Source organism: Poromitra crassiceps (genome assembly GCF_964638095.1).
Source record: "Poromitra crassiceps genome assembly, chromosome: 5".
Lineage (NCBI taxonomy): Eukaryota > Metazoa > Chordata > Actinopteri > Beryciformes > Melamphaidae > Poromitra > Poromitra crassiceps.
Genome location: NC_139642.1, coordinates 49,718,894 through 49,736,559, shown reverse-complemented (window position 1 = coordinate 49,736,559; position 17,666 = coordinate 49,718,894). Strand labels below are relative to the sequence as shown.

General features: G+C 43.4%; 1 protein-coding gene across 1 annotated transcript; it reads right to left on the bottom strand.

Annotated features, from left to right (window-relative positions):
- Positions 1 to 4,064: 4,064 nt before the first annotated feature.
- cUnh19orf47 (chromosome Un C19orf47 homolog) lies at positions 4,065 to 14,988 on the bottom strand (the record flags this gene model as incomplete). The annotated part of the gene is made up of 8 exons (XM_083636746.1): positions 4,065 to 6,629; positions 6,728 to 6,801; positions 8,510 to 8,659; positions 9,210 to 9,335; positions 10,817 to 10,898; positions 13,207 to 13,321; positions 13,454 to 13,541; positions 14,970 to 14,988. The coding sequence occupies 8 exons, from the start codon at positions 14,986 to 14,988 to the stop codon at positions 6,084 to 6,086; spliced, it is 1,200 nt and encodes a 399-aa protein (XP_083492872.1). The 3' UTR covers positions 4,065 to 6,083.
- Positions 14,989 to 17,666: the final 2,678 nt, after the last annotated feature.

Here is a 17,666-nt window from a genome sequence, read left to right as displayed (position 1 = left end):
GAGGGAGCAGCTCCATTCAGTGTAGTAGGTTGACAATATCCTACATGATTAATTACTATTCTGAACCTATTATAAAACAGATTACCGATTAGGCTATGTCACTCTGAACCCATTGTTTGGAACAGGATTCATGGCGCAAGGGGGAAAACACTTGTGCCTTTATTTTGAAAGGCTACTTAATCAGATATCCTGCTTGTCAACATCAAATCATCCCCAAAGCAGACGCTGATCACTTCAGTTGATCAGATTTCCAGCAGGGAGATGGACAGCTGGGGCCAGCAGAGAGGGCTGGAGCTGGAGGGACACGAGGAGGGGGAGAGCGACCTCAAGGGAAAATGCTGTGAATTACATTGGTTTTTGATGGAAATACGTGTAGCCTGTGAATCCTGCAGCCATCCATGGACACATAGGCTACGCTACCCTAGCCTTTTCTACAAAGATCTCCTTTAACATATTTGCTCATTTCATTTTCTCTACAGTAGTAGTACACTAATGTTGAGCTTGTGCCCTGTCACGTCACCTGCTGTGTGATTCAATCGGTTACTGAGCAGCAGTGCCCCCCAGAGGAATGAGGTTACAGTGCAGTGGCTGCGGCCTCTCAGGTCATAGCCTACCAGAGCATGTATGACACACAGTCATGTAGCTTAATATTGGCACAGGCAGCTATATTTTGTTCCCTGGTTCACAGATTAGAGACCCGCGGTGCATCAACTCCTCTTGGGTTAATTATCATTTCTACTTCAACCGCAGTATACAGATATTGTGTAGGCTACAGATAATTTAAAGCTGATAGTCAATATTGACTGTTTTTTGGGGCATTTGACATTTTAGTAAGTAGCCTACTTTCAAAAAGGCATAAAAGCAAATGATAGTAACACTTACAGATAAGGTGTAAAATAAATAAATAAACTGTGGTATTGTAAGATCACATCAGAATGATATTTTCCATTTTTCTTTTGTGTAGTCGGCCAAGTTCAGTGAAACATCTGGCTAGTGGCTACATTTTCACTATTTACAATAGCCTACACACTGACCAAATATACCAGTAGTGGTGAAAAGGAAAATATAGTTAAGACAGGGATGTAAAGTGTGTAGTCAGCAGTCCTCTGACCAAACATTCATGAGCATCATGACATGCACAGATCTGACTAACAGTCAGTTCTGCTAAGAGCATGCAGAGCACATCTCATTCTGAGATAAGTGGCAGTTAACAGGTTTTATTGATACATGATCAGCTTAATGTCGCTAGTAGTAGGTTCCCTTGGGACCATAAATATTGACTAAGCTCTCACATACATACTTACGGGATATAAGTAGGTTACATTAACATGCCACTGACATCAGGGTTCCCACACTTTTTCAGAGACAAAACTCCCAAAAATGTTCCATGACTTTTCAAGGATCCCGAATATAATTCCCATGACCATTCACAAGCTTTATGTAGCCTACATAAAATTTACATTGTAGTAGAGCTAAAACGGATTACTCGATTAGTCGATCGACGGAAAATTAATCGCCAACTCTTTTAGTCTTTTAATCCTTTTGGTTAATTTGTAAGAAAAAAAGTCAAAATTCTCTGATTTCAGCTTCTAAAATGTGAATGTGACAGCGTCTTCATCGGAGTTGTTTTGACTCTGATGAAGAAGCTGTCGCATCGAAACGTTAGTCTGCATCTATTAAATTAAATTAATTTCAGAATTATTGAGTCCAGTTCTTTGAAAAAAACCGATGTGAGGAAGATAGGAAGGTTTTGACACAGATAGAGGAACCTGGGAAGTGAAACCATCTTAACTGAGTTTATACGGCCAATCATGGACAAGGGTAGGATTTTCCAGTTTTCTATACACTTTTTAAGTCTTAAAACAAAAGCACCAAAATTTAACTTAAATATTTGTTTAGGTTTTCTGGGTATGGTCAAGCCAAGATAGGTGAGGCGGTCCTTTGCCAGTTTGAATGGGAGATTTTCCAGGAAACCGGGGGTGAAGACATCAGAGAGAGGCATAAAGTCACTCTTTGTCCAGTTAATTGTGTATCCGGATAGCTTGTGACATCACACTGTTTGGATCTCACCTGCAATTACCACCCACCGCCATAGGTGTCACCCAAGAGAACAAAACTGAAATCTTAGAGATTATCACTTTAAACTCAAAACAAAACAAAACAAACAAAACAAAAATCGCAAGTGACCCTAATCATCTTCAGTAATATTAAATCATGTGTATTAAATCATCACCAACCAGAGATTCAGAGTCCACCTGGGACAGAACAAGAGCGCATGGAGAACACAGAAGAATGGGCTCCCGCAGGGGTCAGTTCTAGCTCCAACTCTGTTTAACTTATACACTAACGACCTACCCATCACCAAATCCCGCAATTTATCTATGCAGATGACATCTGTCTGGCTTTCCAAGCACCAGACTTTGGTTCACTGGAACACAGGCTCAATGAAGACCTCACCAAACTGGACCAGTAGAACCTGGCGCCTAAAACCAAGCCCAGCAAAAACAGTTTCCAGTGTGTTCCACCTCCACAATGCAGAAGCTGCTAGAGAACTGAACATCCACCTGAGCGGACTTAAGTTGAAGCCCGCCCCCACCCCAACTTACCTTGGAGTGACCCTTGACAGGACCCTATCCTTCAAGGACCACCTGAAAGGAACGGCAGCTAAGGTGAAGTCCAGGAACAACGTGCTCTGCAAGCTTGCTGGCTCAAAGTGGGGGGCAACAGCCCCCACACTGCGTACCTCAGCACTGGCCCTAGCATACTCCTCTGCAGAATATTGCGCCCCCGTCTGGTCCAGGTCATCCCACACACACCACGTGGACACGCAACTCAACACAACCATGAGAATCATCACCGGGACAATCCGCTCAACACCACTCCCCTGGCTCCCTGTCCTATCCAACATAGCCCCTCCACATATCCGGCGAGAAGCCTTCACTCAAAGGATGCTCCAAAAGGCCAAAGACTCCCCCCACCTACAAATCCACACAGACATCTTCAACCCACCCACTGCTCGTCTTCCATCTAGACGACCAATCTGGAAGAACCCCCCACCAGCTGACTTCACCACCAAATCAGCTTGGAAAAAGGAATGGAGTCCAAGGACGTCCCAAACACCTGGTGTCAGACCCCACTCTACCGGTCCCTGGCACCTCCCAAGGAGGCAGTGGTCAACCCTCAATAGATTCAGGACTGGACATGGCCCCTGCCCTGCTTGGCCAGCCTTCACAAGTGAGGCAGCAGCCCAAGCCCACTGTGTGCTTGTGGAGAGCAGCAGACAATGCAACACATCATCGAAGCTTGCCCTCTACAAAGACTTGAAGGAGGACTAGTCACCCTCCATACAGCAGATCAGGAGGCAACTGCTTGGCTTAAGGACCTTGCATTCACTAAATAAATAAAATGTGTGGTGTGGGAAAAAAAATAAAAATCAGGCAATCCCATTTGAATTCCAGGCTACCCCACTTAGGGTCACGACCCTAAATTTGGGAACCACTGGGTTATGCTATATGTGTGAATGATACATGTGTCATTAACAAGACTATAATTTATTTAACAATTATTGGTGTGATAAGAAGGTAAGATGAGGAACTATTCCCCTTAAAGGCTTGAGAAGATTCAACCAATTCTGTCTGTATATACTGTATCCTCATCTAAACTCTGATACAGTTGCAGTCAGATTTATAGGTCACTAAAAATTATTTCCATCTAACCCCCCAGCACTCACATGTACAGAAAGCTTTTACCAAGACCTACGAGTTGGTTTTCTAGCTCAGTGCTTCTGAATTTCTTTCACATCAAGGACCCCTAAAGCGGCACAAGGTAGACCACACAGACCCCCATTTGATCAGATTTTGTCCCAGGCTCCTGGGCCCCTATGGATGGAATTCACATAGCGATTCATGGGGTCTGGACCCCACTTTGAGAACCACTGTCCTAGCTGACAATGCTCTGAAGTGTCACCTTCAGGGAGACAATGGTTTAGGAAATAAAAAAGCAAAGACATTTGGCCCCTTCCTCTTTTTTAATAATTGTATCCAGTACACTGCATCCAAGTAGTGCGGACCTTCTATTTCATAATGTTAAAAATCAATGGCTTGTTTGTACCAGAGTTTGTTCTGTAAAATAGAAATTCACAGGACCATTTGATTTTTCTGTCATGATTACTTGTCTGAAATTCTGTACAGTGTGTAAGAAAGCTCTGATGTGAAGATTAAAAGACAAAACATGTACACAAGTGTTAATGACCCATACTGGGGAGGGTGAACTGGCGCCATCTGCTGTACCTACAGTACAGAGATCGCATACCAGGCCCGGTGGCATTTCAGGGTTTCTTATGCATAATAAAAGAACGTCCACATACAGTATAGAAATATACAGAGCAGAACAAGTTTTCTGCTGTGTGAAATAAACATCTACCAAATCTATCAACTGCATTTCAATATAAACTGTAATCTACTGACTTGGCCTTCAAAGTAGGTGGTTATAGAAAATGTTCAGTACTATGGTAGAAAAGTTGAAGTGGGCATCCAGAAGTGGTAGTGTACACTTCAATTTCTCCACAAACGGAGATGATGAGGTGGTGCGGTGCTTTTCCTTGATTCAAGTGTTCGGAGAGGTCACGCTGTCATTTAGTTTCACCCTTTTCCCACCTCCAAGTCCAGGGTTGAAATTCAGAAGCCTTCCACATCAACACGTTTTCCACTTTTCTCCTTTACCCAACACACAAAACGTAAGAGGTTGTCATTTTGACATGGTGATGGTAACACGTTTACAGCCGTAAGGCCCAATTATGTTCAACGTTAAATACGGATACGCATATGGATGGAGCTTTCTGTGCATACTCGGCGTTCATTTCGTGTGTAATTCTGCAGGTTTTCTGAAAACTTACAGATGCGGGTCAAACAGAGCTGTACCACACACACACACATTTGAGTATCTACTGCCCAGACTGACTGTATTGCTTAACGTGACCGAGATGTGAAAGATGCATGAAAGTATGTGGGCAGTGACTGTTACATCATTTGAAACAGACGCATTTGTTTTGGGACGAAAATGGAGCATACTGTAGATGAGCTCTTATGGTCGTAACGGTGAACATACAGCTCAGTGTTAAGGAATAAGTTTATGTAACTGAATGACTGAGTCCCGAGTGGTAGCGAGTAGGTTGGTTAAACTCACTCCCCAGTATAAAGCAGGGAGGCAAAGTGAAAAAGGTGACAGATACCAGGGCAGACATAAAATCACTCAGAAATCCTATTTTGGGATGAAAAGGGTGACTGTCGCCTAAAGGTGACTATTTTGCATCCCTGATAAAGGCCTGTTTACCAGCTCCGCCAAGGGACCTGAGCTCTCTTGGCATAGTGGTTAGCATGTGCCCTTTGGAAGCGGGAGGTCGGTGGATCGCATCCCGCTCCACCTCAGAATGCAAATTACACTTTAGTCTGTCTAAAGTGAGGGAGGGAACAATTCCAAACCCTTTACATCACACAATTTCTTTTCACTAATAATTAACTTTGAGGCAATTGTACATTATAATGCATTCTGGGGGACAGGCATTGTTTCTTCTTCTCAACGGTATGCATTCAGGACTGTTCCACCACCACGGGCGGAGCAGTGGATGTCATGCCTTAATCTTAATCTCACAAATACATTGGAACTAGTAAAACGAAAAGATGGCGTGGAGATATGAACGAGACGTGATAAAGAGCATTCTGGTTGAGCAACACAATTACAGGGAGGTTAGGAGTTCCTGCAGAAACCTGGAGTGAATGACACGTTTGGACACTACACTGAAGGTGACCACGCTTCATTTGGCAGCCTAATGAGATTTAGGCTGGAGACTAAAAAATAAAAACCCTCTACATATTTGACAACAGTTAAGCCTTACGAGCACAAAGCAGCATCTCATCCCTCTATACACTCAGGCTTCTTGTGCAGTTGCACAAGAAGAAGGCTTAACGCTCTGCAGCCTGCGTGTGTGCGGATGGGGCGAGGATGGGTGCAAAAGGTGGCGATACAAAAGAAAATTAAAAATAAGTCTAAATATGTTGTAGGGAGAGGTCAGAGGTCATTGTGTGTTAGGTCCTCTTGGAGCCCAGTCTCTTGAAGACGCTGACCTCGCCGACGTCCATTTGCGCCCCCAGGCACTCGGCCCCGCCTCCCGCCCCACCTCCCGCCCCTGTGCTGCTGCTGACCTTGGAGCTGGCCAGGGCCGGCCTGGCCAGGTCTCGGTGCCGGGTGCTGGTCACCCTGTTGTCCTGCGTGTCGGCCGGCAGGGGGGAGGCGGCCGTGCTCTGGTGCGTGGCAGGGGGCTTGCCCAGTCTCTGAAGCACGCTCAGCTTGGCAGGGGGGAGGCCATCGGGGGAGGAGGAGGGGGGAGGAGGAGAGTCAGAGGAAGGTAGTTTGAATTTGCCCCCCAGGCGCCGCAGGGTGGTGCGGGCTGGTTTGGGGGCGGGCTGCTTCTTCTGGGAGAGGGGGGCCCTCTTGAGGACGCCCGCATACTGCAGGACAGAGCTTTCTCCATCGCTGTCGTCCTCTTCCCCGAAGTCCCTGTCCACTGTGAAAGTCTTCCCCACGTCCTCCTCTTCGTCCGCTCCGCCCAGACGACTGAAAACACCGGTGGGCTGCAGAGAGATGACGGTTTATGAATAAAGATCTCACCCACAGGCTGGCACCCAGAACACAATGAGCTGTTGACTGAGACACACCAAAAAGGTCTGACCTTGTTATTGCTTGTTGTCGTGTCTGCCTTCGATTCAGCTCCAAGTCTCTCAAAAACGGACGTACGCTTCACACCTTTTCAAGGAAGAGAGTGAGAAGCAATTACACAGTGCTACACAACGACAATGTCACAATGTCAATGTGATATGTTCATTTCTAGTACATTATTTCACAATGGGGCTGCAACAATTAGTTTGGTGATCAATTATTCTAGCAATTAATTGATTTGCCGGCTCAAGGAGAATCGTTAATACTGCCATCGTGCCATGTCGTCCTGATCACACCAGTTGATAGGAACTCAGAATAACCTTATTGTTACTGCTGCTGCGCTTGGGCCAACATTAGCTTAACATTAGCACTAGGGCTGCACGATATTGGAAAAAACTGACATTACAATATTTTTTTATTCTGCGATATATATTGCGATATGAAAAAAGACAGGAATTTTCACCAAAACTCTTGAATAGGTCTATCAAGCCTTGCTCATTTAAGAAGGTGGCCTAGTGGGTAACGTGCGTGGTTGACGTAGTAGGAAGTTAGTGTGTTTTTAGCCACAGACAGGGTGAGTTGCAGGATCCTAAGTGAGTAAAAGTACTATAGTTAGTAGGAAAAGAGCTTAGAACGTCACCGAGAGGGCATGCATTACTGTATGTTATCAGTTAATTTACCTTGCTTGACATTGCATGCTCTGCGATGTGACTATTGCGCATGTGCACATTGCGATGACGATGCTGAAACGATATATTGTGCAGCCCTAATTAGCACTGTACTAGGTCTCATTGAGAGCTCGGGCAACGCACATCAGTCTTTTGCTTGATTCTAAATGTATTTTTACGCTACGACCACCGAAGCAAGAGTTGTACAACAGATTTACACTTACAGTGACGATGTGCTGCCAACTTATACGCAGTCTTATTTCCAAATGCTAGCAATAGAAGCATCATCATCATTAAGGGAGCCAGAGATGGCCAGAATAAGACCAGAAGAAAGACAGTGAATACAAATTGTCAGCTATATTTAGCACCATTATATTCTGCAATATGAGTTTCCTTTGGACAATGCTGAGCAGATGGCCTAGTTTGGGTGGCTCGATACCGGTCGAGCAAGCTTGTTTTACGTGCCATTCATATTAAAGGTGTGTTCCCACTGTTTGTGGTGCTTGTGTTTATTTTGAAGGCTTCTTGTTTGACGGCTCGTCATTCTCACAACTGCTGTGAGCATCAGTCATTTTTGAATAGAAACAAAAAGTGAGAGAACAAATAGGTGTGAGTAGTGACAACTTATTGACAACCGTTAATACTAATAGAGGTTATTTCATCATTCACATTATTGATAATGTTGAATAATGGTTCCAGCCCAAGAGGTTAGCACGATAAAGGTTTTTCAGCGACGCAAAGACGTGCAAATTCATGCCATGAAGAAAATAAGACGGGAAAAGTTCACAGAAACAGTGCTCTTTGTGACAAATGACAGACATGGTCGGGTTATCTAGCTGATCCGAGAGAAAGAAACCGAACACAGCTTGATAAAAAAGGAGCACAGCTTGAACTGTTGGAGTGAGACGCATGAATAAGAGACAATGGATTAGTTTACCACACAGCACAAGAGAGAGGGAGTCAAAGCAGGCACCGTTTCGCAGTATGGCTTCAGATGAGTCGCAGTTTTTTAGTTTTGCAAGAATTTCATTATAAATGTGAGTCTTTAGTAGTTTTTGGTAAAGCAAGCAGAGCGGTCATTGGAGCGAGTTGCCGGTGCTGTTCCCAGGCCATCGGGTCAGGCCTACCTGTCTCGGCCTTCTGGGCCAGGATGCGGCGTGTGCGTGCCGTGGTGCCTTTGGGCATGTTGATGATGTACTTGCCTTCCATCTCGGCTGTCACACGCCGGCGCTTCACCCCTGGTAACCCGTTCCCCTCGTCTGCTGGCTGACTCGCCACTGAAACAACAGAGGAAGGCAGACAAGAGCGAGAGGGAAAAGGTGAAAGAGAAGACCAGACTCATGGGTCAAGAAGCAGAAAGGGAGACATGTTTTAGAGAGGAAATGGCGGAAAGGAAAGAGAGGAAGTACTTGTGATTAGGAATGCAGCGGTATACCGTTTTGAAAACGTCACGGTATCAAAACCACTAAGATTTGCCGTCATACATTCCCCACGGTATCAGCGGTTTCCCCAAAACAAAGTGCCCAGGTCACTTGCAGAGTGCAGCTTACGTGGCCTCTCCCCCTGGCTGCATGCCTACCTAGACTAGAGCACAGTAGAGAGGAGCTGTCCCTGACTGTGATTACAACTGTGTGTGATAATGGCTGAAGCAGGAGAACGCAAGGACCCCCCGACGTCTGCTGTATGGGAATATTTCGGCTATTGGAAAAACACAGATGGTCCGCACATAAAGCTCCGCAATACCACGATACCGTGTTATTTTTGTCCATGGTTATCATACCGTCAAAAACTCACACCGCTGCATCCCTACTTGTGATTGACATGTACCTGCTTTGCCACCCTTGTTTGCCTGTTTGTTGGACACTGTGACAGAGAGGCGGTTGTCGGGGCGGCGGGGAGGTGTGCTCGGCGGGGAGTCGCGGCTCAGGGCGTTGGCAATCATCCGAGTGGCAGCTGAGATGACACAGAAACATTCTTATCTGGCTTTGATTTAGCCAGTTCCCTCTGACTGAGATGGGAACTCTTCATGTTCTGTCCCTGAGACAAGACCAGAAGACAGCTGGGCTTCATGTTCTGTCCCCGAGACAAGACCAGAAGACAGCTGGGCTTCATGTTCTGTCCCCGAGACAAGACCAGAAGACAGCTGGGCTTCATGTTCTGTCCCCGAGACAAGACCAGAAGACAGCTGGGCTTCATGTTCTGTCCCCGAGACAAGACCAGAAGACAGCTGGGCTTCATGTTCTGTCCCCGAGACAAGACCAGAAGACAGCTGGGCTTCATGTTCTGTCCCCGAGACGAGACCAGAAGACAGCTGGGCTTCATGAGGGCCTTCACAAATGTGTGAAGCCTTTCCAACGTGCTAAAGTTAAGATGGAGAATAGAGAAAGCGTAGTGTAGAAATGGAAGTGTCCAGGTATGTCAACCTGGCAACTGAGTCCAACAAGGAGCCGCAGTTTGTCCCGATAAGATTCGGCCTAATTACTTTATCTTGTGATTAAAACATACAATTCAATTAATAAAAAAAAATCCCATTTCAGCTGACATAATAACCATAACATATAAGGCCAGTGAAAATCTTGTTTTGAGCAGCATTATCCTCAAATAGGGTATACCTAAAAAATTAGATTGGGGTGAAGATCCCGACCCTCAGCTCGCTCCTCCCAGTCGGTGCCTGGTACGCTTCCATGTAACTCGTGCATGATATGTGGCACGTTTCAAATAAAGGTCCTGATGTGAATACCAAGTTTTATAATGACCCTCCTTGGTTTATCATCCTGTACGTGATAGGTCATTCCCTGTCTGGTGCCGACCAAAAGTCGATTACCTCAGCAATTTTGTGTCTAAAAGGCAGGAAATAACACAGGTGCAACCAAAACATTAATGAGGCCCCGGGCACTGGAACACCTAAATTGACTGGAAGTTGGAAAACCTTCATGTTTTGCTTGCACCTGTTACTTCCTGCTGTTTAGACACAAAATGGCTGCTGGTGAAAAAGGTAAATTAACACCCCACAAAGTGGTCAATATAATTGGGAATGTCAAGACTGCTTACGTGTAGGTGTTGAAAAGACAAGAGCTGCAAATATTATTTAGCCTAGAGTTCAATCTACATACAAACTTTCATCAATAAATTAATTGAAACATTGCTTTTCTGATGCACATTTTCTCCTCTACATTTTGCTGCTGCATTACAAAGTATCTACTGTATGTGGTGCTTGATTTCTAAAATAAAACTGAAGGATAAAAACTACATTTGAGAAAGTAAATGAATGCGTGACAAATCACATTTACATCATCTCTACTTTGCAACGGGAGCTTAGGAAGGTCGTAGCACATTTATTAAATGTGATGAAATTAAGAATGCAGAGGAATCATTTGTGGACACACTACTGGTTGTTTTAATATTTCTATTAGCTAACTTAAACGGTTACTCACGAGTATTGGCAGTTCTTCTGAGCTCAGCTTGAACACTGGTCTGTCCTGAGGAAATGGCTTCAGTGGCCATTTTGCACATATCCTGCAGAGGGAGGTACATACAGAGAGAGGGGTAATGTAGAAGGAAAATTGGGCTGAATTTGGATGCAGTGGACAAGACATGCAAATTGGGAAAATCAGATGCTGGAATAATTCAAGAATAGAATAACTGTTTGTCGTCATTGTAGCTTGCTGGATGACAAATGGTGTGTGTGAAATGGGTAATTACCAAGAAAATAGATACTGCATTTTCAAAGTTGAACAAGCTGTAAAAGTATGTGCAAAACAGCATTTTTAAGGCTAGGATGCAAGTTACAGAGCAGTACAACCCAAGGATGAGTTCATTAAATGTGTAAAACAGTGGATAAGTGCAAGCTGTCATCGTGACAGCAGGGCATTCTCCCTCACAATCACACTTCGTCAGAGAAAACTCAAAAACTCAGACTGTTGTTTAGCCTATTACACGTTAACTTACACTCCCACGTAACTGAGCCTCATGTCAGTCGCAACCAACAAACTCCACAAATCCATTCAACAGCTCCGCGTCTGCCATCCAGAGTCAGACACATACGGCTGCTTACGGCCGAATGAATTAAAACTTGTGCTAACAGCGATGCCCCAGTGTGTTGCAGCCCAGTGAAACATGCGGGTTACCCCACCCTGGTTAGGGGTAGAAAAGCTATTTTGTATGATGGGAGGCACAGGAATGTTAAAAAAAATCAGATTGTTTTATTGCTTTGATTGATCATTACTATTATTATTACTCACACTGCTGCATATAATATAACATGTACCGCACATCTTCTCACTCAATGGTACTTGATAAAGATTGTAGGGGCACATATTTTTTTTACACTTTATTGTATATACCGTAAATTCCGGACTATAAGCCGCGGCTTTTTCCCCGTTTTTTGGCCTTTTTTGGCCCCTGCGGCTTATATAACGGTGCGGCTTATCTATGGATTTTTTCCCAAAAAAAAAAAAAAATCTCTCTTTTTTAGCACTCTTTCTAACTATAAATCCACTTCTGTTTTAATTTCCTCTCTTGCCCTCTTTTAACAACATAACATAACATAACATAACACAACACAGGTAAGCAGAAAGAAAAAGACGAAGCAATCACTGCCATGAATGAGGAAATGACTCACCTGCTGGAGGCTGGAGATACACGGCTTGGGCTAAACTTTTACTCCGTGAAACACTATCGATTAAGTCCGACATCGCTCAGAGGTTTGAGCAGCTTGAAAACAAGTTTGAAAACGTGCAGAAGTCCATCCACTCACTCACTAAAGAAAATAATGCAACCGTGAACAGAGTTTCTAATGCGGAAAAGCGCATCAGCGCACTGGAGGACAAAAACAACACAGTGAGTCCGAAAGTGGATAAAATGCAAAAACATCGAAACGCTGCACACGCAGGTTGATGACTTAATCAGCAGGAGTAAAAGAAATAACATTCGCCTGATCAATGTAAAAGAGGGAGCTGAGATTGGTGACATGGACGCTTTCGTGGCAAAATCCTGTGTTACATCCTGGACCTGAAGGAAGGCGAGAAACCACCAGAGGTGGACAGGGCACACCGGGCGCCTCGGCCACGTCCAGACCCCGGCCTGCCACCGAGGGCCATCTTCATCTGCCTACTCCGCTGGCCCGACCGTCAACTCATCCTCCAGGCTGCGGGGAAGAAGCCCCTCACCTGGGAGGGTACGCGCTTTTTCGTCCGGCAGGACCTCTCCGCGTTGGTGCAACAGAAACGCGCAACATACAACAGCATCATTGAAAAGGTTAAAGTCAATGGATATCGCTTTGGCGTACTGTACCCAGCGAGACTCGTCATAACCATTGATGGACAGGGGCGGAACAAGAGCTCAAAGTGAAACTGCCGAATATCTTTTGAGTTGGACTGGTCAATAGTACTGTGAGTAACTAAAATAAAAAAATAAAAAACGGAATTCTCTCTTCTTTAGCACTCTTTCTAACTATAAATCCACTTCTGTTTTAATTTCCTCTCTTGCCCTCTTTTCACCACACCGCGGACACTGTGTGCACTGTAAAAAAAACAAAAAATACCATTAAAACACCCGCGGCTTATAGTCCGGTGCGGCTTATATAAGAAAAAAATAGTCAACTTTGAAGGTGCGGCTTATACACCGGTGCGCCTTATAGTCCGGAATTTACGGTACCTAACTTCTATTTTATTGTTTTATTGTATATTCCTATTCTTCTTATGTCTCTATTTATTTTTCCCTACCTTAGTGTGATCAACTGTAGCATTATTCCCCAATTTCCCCTCGGGGATCAATCTGATTCTGATTTAGCCTACTCCCAAACTTGAAGTGAGTCTGGTCTCACCTGCCTGTAGACCTGTTTGGCATGTTTAAGGATGGCAATGATGTCGCCAATGACTGTAATCCCCAGGTCCATCATGATCTCCTTACTGAGGTCCATCAGCATGTTCTTCTGGATTCTGCAGTGAGATGAAGAGCCAGAAAAACATGTGAGGTGAACAACCAATGGTTAGCTTCTGACCCTTTTATGACATGACATTTTCTCAACCGTTTTTCCTAGAATCATGTAGCTTCTATGTAATTTAGGTCACCTGTTGTCCACAAAGGAAACGGCATAATTGACAGCAAGGCCGGCAGGGATTCCAGCATCCTTGAAGAACTGAATCCACTCAGAGGTGGCTGAGGAGACAGAATGGTATGGTTAGTGTTAAAAATAGCACAACAGAAAGGGAAAGGATTTTTTTTTTTTTATCTTGATAAAAACAAAGTATTTTTTTCTGAAGAAGTAGTCTCCTCTTGGAAGGGAAACAGCTTAAAGGTTCTCAGTAATATTGTAAGCTATAATAGGCCACAGGCCTATTGGTAAATGCCAGATATAGACAAAAACCTCCAGGGACAGCAGCACACTGTAGATGTAACCACAACACGTGCTGACCATGGCCAGCTGGGTGTTATTTATAAAACTACATGAAGCATCTTGTGGTAGGGTTTAAATTTCACGGAGGGAGGGGGTGACAGCAACTGCCATAACAATGGCTTTGCCCAGTATGTCTGAATGTGTGAATTCAGAGTTGTATAATGGCTAAATTCACAGTTGCCACTCTCCATTTACAGGTAACAACGATCAGAAAGAATTTAAAACTAATGGTAATTTAGTTAACGTTGGGTGTATTACACTTTACGTTAATGCAGTGGTCATTAAAACGACTCACTACGTTCAGGCGGTGTCTCCTCATAGACGCGTGGTCAATGGGTCAGCGTGGGGGAAATCCTCCCGTTTTCCCCCACACCACACACACACACACACACACACACAGAGCACGTTATGGTAGTAACGTGACCGACTGTATCTATAGGGCAGAATGAACCATTTCATGTAACGCTAAAGCGTTTATGCACAATATCTTCCAGAATATAATTAATTTATCAGAACGCTGCTGCCTATCAGTTACATTAACTAGCGTTAACGTTAGTTGTGTAAAAAGACTAGCGTTAATCTTCGAATTAGCTAGCAACGTTAGCTTAGCTAGCTACCTCTTGAAAACACAGCGTGACTACAGTGATGGTCAAAATAAAATAAGCGGCCAATGTTATGGGCAATGGGTCTGGGTAAACAAATGGCGTCGTTTCAGTCACAAGAGTTCAAATTTGAAATAGCTTCAACGCTAACGTCAGTAAGCTAGCCTGTAACGTTAGCGGAGAGCTGAGATGACCCATTCATACTTGAAAACGGCAACAATTCGCGTTGCACATAACCTAGCTATATTTTACCTTTCCTATCGCCTGGTTTTTTAACATGCTTAGTTTCACTCAATCCAAACAATACTAAGTATGAAAGTAACGCGGCTGATAGCCGACTGATTTAGCCCTCTGGGCTCACACAACAGCCCTCAATCCTTAGCTAACGTTAGCCGGTAGCCATGAATGAAGCGGCCGCTGTCGGCGTCTGAGACAAAGAAGATCATAGCTCTAACTAGGTTGTAAAGCATCGTCGACGGCGTTCTCATCTGATGCAGCGGTTATAACTAATAATAGCGAAATGGTTTTAATCCTGTAAATCTTGTCAAGTGCCCAACATTGTTGTGTTGGCGGGGCCTTCACTCTCACCTGTTGTCACGGACGCCATGTTTACAAATGTGCTGTCAGCTGCATCCGGCCAGCTCGCTCTGCTCCGGTGACGCACTTCCTCTAGAAGAGAAAATAATCTGTTGTATGAACACTAGAGGGTGGTACAGACTGCATAATTGTGTGACAGCCATCCACGGTGATATCACCCCATCTCTCTCTATCTCTCTCACGCACGCACGCACGCACACACACACACACACACACACACACACACACACACACACACACACACACACACACACACACACACACACACACACACACACACACACACACACACACACACACACACACACACACACACACACACACACACACACACACACACACACACACACTTACTTCAAGGTCAAGCATGTAAAAGAAAGAGACATAAACCTTATAATATGTTGTTTATTAATGTCATTTCTTCACAATTCAGAATTGAATGACAATAGGCCTAACCATCATTAAAGGGTGACAGCTCACCCACCTTTTGCAGTCAATAGTCAGAAAATAACCCCTTTTTCATGTAAACTTTAATAGGATAGCAAAAAGGGCCAGAAGCTGTAAGAGGGAGACAGAACATTAGCAAAATAGAGCAAGGATTGCAAAAGTAACATCCGGGCAGATTTGCCTTATAGTTTGGTCCACGTCAAGAGTCAACCAATGTCAGTGAAGATTATAGGGAAAGTGAACAGTAGTGATGTTCAGAAAATGAATGAGTTACATTTAATGAAATATGTATTGAACACATTGATAGTAAATTGAACAGATGTAGTTATTAGAGCACATCCATGAGCTACGTATAGCCTAAACATCTATGAGCCCAAAATGACATCAATGAATGTGACAGTCACATCATCACAGGTTTTGGACCTTTCACCCAAAATGTATCACATAGCATATACATTCATATACATTTTCTGTCTGTATTTCTAATTGTGTCAAACTGTGACAAACCTTTGCTTCACACAGAGAGAAAATATATTTGAAATGTAGATAATTACATTGAAGCAATGGCTCCTTTGAAGTGGAATTAATTAACCTTGATAATGTCTCTATACACACAACAAAAAGAAAGAAAAGAAAAACAATATTTTTGAGATAATTTGTAATAGATAATTTCTTCATGGGGATGCCATCTCAAAAGATAATTTTATAGCTATGATCTGATCGATGAAGTGAATGTTACAAAAGTAGTATGAATAACTATCAATATTTTAATAAGCATTGATAATTAAAGCAATACATCACAATGGACATACTGTAGCAGAGAATAGTATCAGTTTGAGCACCGTGTGATCTGATGATTAGCTACACAATGTTTATCCAAGTGGATAATAAGTATTGCATTTCATATATAGCAAAATAAAAACAGAACTTGTGCGAAAATAGAAATAATAACATTCAACATGATAGAAAAATAACCCCGTCTTGTCTGTTATAAGGGCAGACTCTCATACCACTATAGTTAAACAATTCTCTTTCTTTCATCTTTCAATTTCCCTCTACGCCCACCCTCCCCCAATTCCCCAAAAAGCATGATTGTATTATAAAAGGTGAGAACAGATTTGCCAATGTGACATAACAACAACAAAAACCTTCCAAATGAAAAGAAAGCTAAGGAATTAAGGGAAAGATAAGGGAATGTCACTGGGGGAGTGATCAATGACAATGGTGTTTGCAGTGCAGGTACAGTACAAAGGCCCTCTGAGAGCTGGATATCACACCTAGTAATTTAGCAGGCAATTGATTAGCTATTACGTTAAAACTTCAATGAAATCAGAGTGACCACTCTGCCTCCAGAGCTTCTGCTGCTGGGAATTCACAAAATCAATGAGTATCACTGGCTTCCATGTGGACGATTAAAGCAGTGTTTTGTTTTTTGTTTTTTGCCTGGAGCCTCAGTGATAGCTATGTGTAATCCTCCACAAGGTGACATTGCCTCATCTATATCAGGACATACTATATAGCACCACAGAAATCTATGTACATGAGAACGAATGAATATGTGTTATGCTTATTCTGACACCAGAACACATTCTTATCACATTTGGTTTTTGAGAGATTTCAAACGGCATCTTCAAACAACTGTACAAATTTAACGGACGTTTTCAAGAACAGAAAAACACACACACACACACACACACACACACACACACACACACACACACACACACACACACACACACACACACACACACAATGAGGTCTGTCCTTTTTCTGACCACCTTAGACCCACATTTGAAATAAAACGTATACAATTAAGCTTGACATTTTATTTGATAAAAATGTTTATTTACTGAAAATAAAACTCTTAACTATAGCAAATACAATCACAATAAAAGCCACCTCAATCTCTAATTGACTGGTTGCTTGAGTACAGGTATGGAGAAACTCTAACATGATAATGTTGATTATCCTTCAAATGCACACTTCAATCGAGAAACGACTATGTCACCGAGTGATATGTTTATATTGGACAAAAGCATACTGAGTTTTCAATACTCTGTCGTTAAATGAAACAGTTAAGTCATTATGTTGTATAGTCGCAACACTTTTAATATGCATCTTGACATTCAGTTATACTAGTTTTCCTCATTTTGAGTCTGCTAAGCAAGTGGCATGAGCAGGTGTCAGTAGCTTTGGGGCAGACCTCACAGAGAAAAACAAACAAAACAAAGGCAATGTGCC